The sequence below is a fragment of the Jatropha curcas genome, chromosome 8 (assembly GCF_041381405.1).
Source record: "Jatropha curcas cultivar XTBG-Jc1 chromosome 8, XTBG_Jcur_1.0, whole genome shotgun sequence".
Taxonomy (NCBI): Eukaryota; Viridiplantae; Streptophyta; class Magnoliopsida; order Malpighiales; family Euphorbiaceae; genus Jatropha; species Jatropha curcas.
In genome coordinates this window covers 9,104,686-9,111,305 of record NC_143158.1, presented here as the reverse complement: position 1 = coordinate 9,111,305, position 6,620 = coordinate 9,104,686, and the positions used below count along the sequence as shown (strand labels likewise).

General features: G+C 29.4%; 1 protein-coding gene across 1 annotated transcript; it reads right to left on the bottom strand.

The window, feature by feature from the left end:
- Window positions 1-1,708: 1,708 nt before the first annotated feature.
- Window positions 1,709-3,503, bottom strand: LOC105647173 (protein neprosin). The gene is made up of 7 exons (XM_089725279.1): window positions 3,334-3,503; window positions 3,167-3,259; window positions 2,870-3,085; window positions 2,632-2,784; window positions 2,468-2,521; window positions 2,242-2,379; window positions 1,709-2,157 (listed from the first exon to the last, which is right to left on the bottom strand). Exons 1-7 carry the CDS (start codon window positions 3,484-3,486, stop codon window positions 1,765-1,767), a joined length of 1,200 nt encoding a protein of 399 aa, XP_089581405.1. The 5' UTR covers window positions 3,487-3,503; the 3' UTR covers window positions 1,709-1,764.
- Between the last annotated feature and the right edge of the window lie 3,117 nt (window positions 3,504-6,620).

The following is a 6,620-nucleotide window of genomic DNA, read 5'->3' as shown; positions in this document are numbered from 1 at the left end:
ATATAGTTCTGCAGCTAATTTGGCTCTGATGATATACTCTTGAATAACTCTTTTGATTGGAACTGTACCAGTTGGACAACCTTTACCGTTTTGCCATGTGCCTAATTTAGGTTTCAAGACTGACGAAGAATTGCTTTGCCTACTTCCTGTGTTGGATAGGAAGTATGTTTAGCAACTCTTATTTCAATCCTAAAATATTACCAAATATTTAATTTAGATTAAAGAATGAAGAAGATTTAAAAGAAAGAAAGAAAAAGAAAAAAAAACTGAAAATGATAGGAGCGATTCTAGAGTGAAGGATGATAAAATGTAGATTGTTTGTAGAAGTCTATACAATCATATGTATCTCCATATGTTGTCTGCATGTATGAAATATCAATAAGACACAATATTATGATATAAATCAATTATAAAAAAAGGGTTAATTTCTGACGAAAATGGTTTCCACTGTTGGCTTAGTAAGACGTTTAAGCTCCTCCTCCAAACCTAAATCCTCTTCTGCTGACAGTCTTCTGCCTATGACTTCGTTTCATCTTTGTGATAGGGACCACAAAAACAAAGTTATTAGAGCAACCATCAGAGCCATAATTATAAGAAACGAGATGGTTTAGGTTTATTTGTTGATGAAGATGAATGATAATGATATATATATATATATATATATATATATATATATATATATATATATATATGGATGTAGAATAGGTTCATTCTTGGTAGGAAAAAAAAGATCTGAACGTAATATTTGCTAAAGCAATAAAATTGAATAAAATGCAAATAAGTGATAACGGCAACTATTGTTATAAAGTTTAGTTTTGCATCAATGAAATTTGGATTTGTCATATAATGACAAGATTCAATTTTTCCAAATTTGGATTTGTCATATAATGAAGTTTAGTTTTACATTCTTATATAATAGCCTCATTCATGTAGTTTTTGTTCCAAATGCGTTCTTATATAAAATTTTTCCTCACATAACATAAAATAAATTGCAATTCATATAGTTTACGTGGTTTTTATCTAAGCTGATTTTTATATGGTTTCTTTCAAACAGTATGAAACTGAAACATTTGGTGATCGTATGGAGTTTATTGGTTATAATGACAGCACGAGCTAAAGACTTTAATGCACTAGAACCAAAATAATGGGGGAATCCAATTATTTGGATTGGCATTACCATAGGTCTTTTTATAGGGTTATCTTTAGTTATATCATATTTTTTGATTAGGCATTGTTTCACTAACCAAGGGAACAACCCCATTATCCAACCTAACATAGAACTTGTACCAATAAATGTATTTGAAAGATATCATATTCATAAACTTGTACCAATAAATGTATTTGAAAGATATCATATTCATCCCTTTCATGGAGAAGGAGACCAATTAGATTGTTCTATTTGCCTGTACTCATTAGAGGATGGGCAAGATGTAGAAACACTTCCAGTGTGTCAGCATGTGTACCATTCACACTGTATAAGAGATCACGGAAGAAAGGGCGTGGCAGCTACTAGATGTCCAGAGTGTCGTGAAGACTCTACAAATGTTATGAATTAGCTAACTAAATCCATTGTATAATACTCTTAAATAATTTTAATTATAAGGTCATCTATTTTTAATTCTCCAATGTTTTTTAATGCCAACAATAGCTATTGAAATATGTGAAATTAACAAGACAAGCAATTTCCATTATAATTTTTAAGTAAGACTTCGTTAAATTTAATATTTATTTATTTATTTAATAATACTACAATTATTTTGGAGATCAATTTCCAGTATAGCCTCCTGGACCACCAAACCACATCACATGTTTGAAATCTGATCTAACGTATCCCGAGTCATAAGCGTCATAAAATGTAATTGGAATATCTGTATATGTCTCAACTTTTGGAGCGTTCACAGTTTGATGATGTTCATCAACAATTACCATTTCTGCACAAAATGAATTATACAGTGAGCTCATATGATTACTTAGATTACTCCCAGAGCCCATTTGAGGACTCCGAATATTTGGAGGACTGTACACTTCTCCACCCCATTCTATGTATGTAGCTGAATCTGCCAATCTTGTGAAAATTTTTTGCGGCCACCATCCAACTTGGGTACTGAACTCTGATCCGAATTCAATTTGAAAAATCCAATCTCCATTAGCTGCATCCTGTACATAAGAGAAAAAAAATTGTGTAATGTTAGGCTAAAATACTTTGAAAATGTAAGATTGAAGTTCAAGACAATAGCTTACTTTGTAAGCAAAGAAGTGTTCGCCAACTGTTGGTCCACCTTTTCTAGAAAGTCTAGGGAAAGCAAAATCAAGAGGTATATCTGGTCTATTAAGTATAAATCCACTGCAAAAAGTATTGAAGCAGTGACTGTTTCCAGCCTATTATGAGACAAAATAATACCAAAATAGTTGTTAATACAGAATAATTAGAATTAAAATAATTTAATACCAAACACATAAGACTTACATTTGTGTATAAAAATAGGCGAGTACGAGTATCTCCATACACTATAGGATTGACCTGAAAATAATATAATATTATAATAAATTGATGGTGATAGTTTAAAACTAGTTGAACATGATAAAATGAAATTTATATTTAGAAAAAGAAATGGAATCTGGTTAACTTACGGTCCACCCAAATATAAGACTATCAGGACCATTTTGGATTTTAATTTGACTTGAACTGTACTGGGATTTAATATCAACCAATTTCGGATTATACAAGCTACTACTCATTCCAGCTCCATAGTACTTCCCATTTGACAAACGACCACCTGCAAACTGTTTGATGGATTAATTACTAGACTAGTCAGATTTCAGCAAATTTTGATTTGGTAATAATGCAAATATGTGTACGTAACCTTACATGAACACCAGGTTTATCAGCATTTTGAGGATTCAAATTGGAAGCATATAGTTCTGCAGCTAATTTGGCTCTGATGAGATCGTCTTTAGTAACTCTCTTGATTGGAACTGTACCAGTTGGACAACCTTTACCGTTTTGCCATATGTCTAATTTAGGTTTCAAGACTGACGAAGAATTGCTTTGCCTTCTTCTTGTTGGATAAGAAGTAGGTTTCATCTGTAATGTTTCAATCCTTAAATATTACTGAATATTTAATTTAAATTAAAGAATGAAGAAGATTTAAAAGAAAAAAAAAACCTGAAAATGATAGGAGTGATTCTTGAGTAAAGGATGATCAAAAGCAGGTTGTTTGTAGAAATCCACACAATCATATGTATCTCCATATGTTGTCTGCATGTATGAAAATATCAATAAAACAGAATATTATGAGATAAATCAATTATAAAAAAGGGTTAATTTCTGACAAGAATGGTTTCCACTGCTGGCTTCGTAAGATGTTTAAGCTGCTCCTCCAATTCTAAATCCTCTTCTGCTGATAGTCTTCTGGCTATGACTGCGTTCCATTTTTGCGATAGGCACCACAAAAACAAAATTATTACACCAACCTTCAAAGCCATAATTATAAGAAACTAGATGGTTTATGTTATTTGCTGATGAAGATGAATGATAATGATTTATATATATATATATAGATGTAGAATAGGTTCATTTTTGGTAGGAAAAAAAGAAGATCCGAACGTAATATTTGCGAAAGCAATAGAATTGAATAAATGCAAATAAGTGATAATGCCAACTATTGTTATAAAGTTTAATTTTGCATCAATGGAATTTGGATTTTGTCATATAATGACAAGATTCAATTCCTTTTTAAGTTGTGCATAAAAGGAATGAGAATCATACGAGTAATAGTATGAGATAATTACTCCATCGGTTCCAAAATTACTTGTGACATTTCAAGATACAAGCTGGCATGTAGAAAGTTTCTTAGTTTTTTGACGTTTAGGCATGTAGAAGATACACTCGTGGTTGGTGGCTGGATTAATGTGTGATAATGTTTAAGCGCCTTCTCTAATTTTAAGTCCTCTTCTGTCGATAACGTTCCTCCTATACATGTTGGTGATGAATACCATAAAAACAAAATTACTAGTGCAACCTTTAAAGCCATGAATTCTAAGGAACTAGATGCTATGTTTATGTGTTGACGGACATAAAAGGTAATGATTTTATATGAATGTAGAATAGATAATTTTTGGCAGGGAGACACGTTTTGTTGGCTATTTCTTAATTTGCTAATTAATAATAATGTTCAATTTTTCTAAAAGGGTAATAATATTTAATAAATGGAAACGAGAATGGTAATCATCGTGGATAAAATTTGATTTTTGCATTAATGTAATTTGGATAAACTTTTTTGTTTTTAGGGAAAATTTGGATAAGTTTTTGCCAATTAATAATTGCAATTTAGGGTGTAAACGAGACGAGATGAGCTCCAACCTGTCAAGCTTGAAGAAATTGAAACATTATAAATTTTAATAATTAAGGAAATTGATGATATCATTAATATTTTTTAAAAAAAATAAGTAATTCATTAATATTTTTTAAATTTATTTTCCAGTTTAAAAATTTCCTTTTCTTCTATTCTATATAAATTTTTATATCCATATGTATATCTATAAATTTAAAGGCAATATCATTAATTTAAAATTAATACCAACATTAATATCTCTAGTGATATTTTGCTTTTATATCTTGAATTAATAAAACAATAAATATATTTTCTATCATTTTGATACATTTTGACGTTTTTCTTTTTGTTACGACACTTTTAGAAAATTAAAATACTCTGAAATATTTTATTTCAACTTTACTCCGATCCATATATCTCCCTCAAACTTTATCAATTTTAATTACAAGTAAAAGGTAATTTAGTTAATTATTTTTATTTTTTCTATAATTGAGATAGTTAAATCATTTTTTAAATTCTTCAGTTAAAAAGCATTAAAATTAAGGGAACAAAGACAATAATATTGAATAAAATAAATAACGATATGTCAATGTTGATAGAGTTTGCAAATTTAAATTTATGATAAAATGAAAAAAAAAAAAAAAACATTCTTTTGCTAATTGTGCATAAAAGCCAAATATTTACAACTAATATTGCACTGAGATGATTTTGCTAATAACCTCCTACTCTATTTAATAGGCTGACCTTAACTTAGCTATGGAAATTCTCACACTTATAGAATAAACTATATTCTATATTAGTCGTGAATTTGCGCTTCGCATGCAGGATTCATAAGTTGTTTAAGTAATCATTATTATTGAAATATGAGTATTATTATTAGTTATTTTATTAAAATATTCATTCTTTACTTTGAATTGTTTCAGAAATCTCTTCTTAATTTCCTTTTTATTTGATTAATTATTAAATAAACATATTTTTTAAAAACGAAAAATAACAAAATAATTTATAAAAATTCATATTTAACGATATATAGTATTATTTTTTATATTAATAATATATAATTAATATGACAAATTTAAAAGTCATAATTATTACTACTAAAAAACAAAAATAGAATATAAAAAAAGAATCGCTGTATACATATAAACTCCTCACATAATTTCTGGTTAATAATAATTGAAGGTATATAGTTGTTCTCTTCATAATTAATATTTAATGATAACAACTATAAATGGGCAAGAAATATTTTTGGGCCAGAAAAGTAATGCAAAAAAGTTTAAGCTTCCCTTTATGTTGCATGTAGGCAGTTTTCATCCACATTACAGAAGGCAGACTGTACTATCAAATGATGTAGATATCCAAACTAAAAGGGCACCTAGATCAAGAGAGTTGGGATGCCAGCCCCATCACCTTCAAGTGCATGCCGATTATGAATATTGGCCAATAGATAAATAAGCAAATCCATGAAACTAACAAATCCAGTGATTAAATTGTTTGTATAATGTTCAATTTAACATGACAGGGAAGGAGGAACAAACAGAAAAGGAGATGAAAAAGAAGATATATCACAAATTTCACAATTATACCCCAAATGGAAAAACATAAATTACCGGGTATGATGGATCTTGCACCGCCGTTGTGACATTAGATCCAAAAAGAATCTGTCATAAAATTAATCAAGAAAGTTAACCAAATATGTCAAACAAAATATGAAACCAAACAAAGCAAAATCTTCCAAAACAAAAATAACAAACCTGCAGGCAGGATATGTCACATTTTGCACCATCAGAGACAAATATATCATCTTCCTGAATGCCAAGGTCTCCATAAAATGTTGAAGCAATTGCAGCATGTGCTATGTTGTTGTTTCTGCCTCTATAAGAATGCTTGATTGTAGTTGGACTTCCAATCTAGAAATTATCAATCACCTAAAGGTTTATAAAGCAGCTAGTTCTCAAGATTTCAACATACTTTTTCAACTTGTTCAGCTCCATAACCACTGTAATCCTCAAGAGTGTAACCCTCAAGAGTGGACAATGATTCTGATCTCTGTAGAAAGGGAAATCAATTTATTAGTGAAGAATAAATGCAGGAGAACAAAATTTTTAGTTATAGGCTGCAACTATAGATGAAAAAAAAGAAACATATAGATATATATAGATATATATATATATAGATAGACAGAGGCAGATATATTTATATTTATATAAATATAGATAAGAAAGCTACGCTTTAGACCTTCTCTTTGTGTATATATATAGCCTCAACTTGATAATCTGTAAATTT

Excerpts from the sequence above, each read along its gene's own strand:
- LOC105647173 (XM_089725279.1), bottom strand. The coding sequence starts at position 3,486 with ATGGCTTTGAAGGTTGGTGTAATAATTTTGTTTTTGTGGTGCCTATCG. Across the intron at positions 2,522-2,631 it reads GTCTTATATTTGGGTGGACC|GTCAATCCTATAGTGTATGG; the intron begins GTAAGTTAACCA and ends TATTATTTTCAG. Across the intron at positions 2,158-2,241 it reads AACACTTCTTTGCTTACAAA|GATGCAGCTAATGGAGATTG; the intron begins GTAAGCTATTGT and ends TCTTATGTACAG.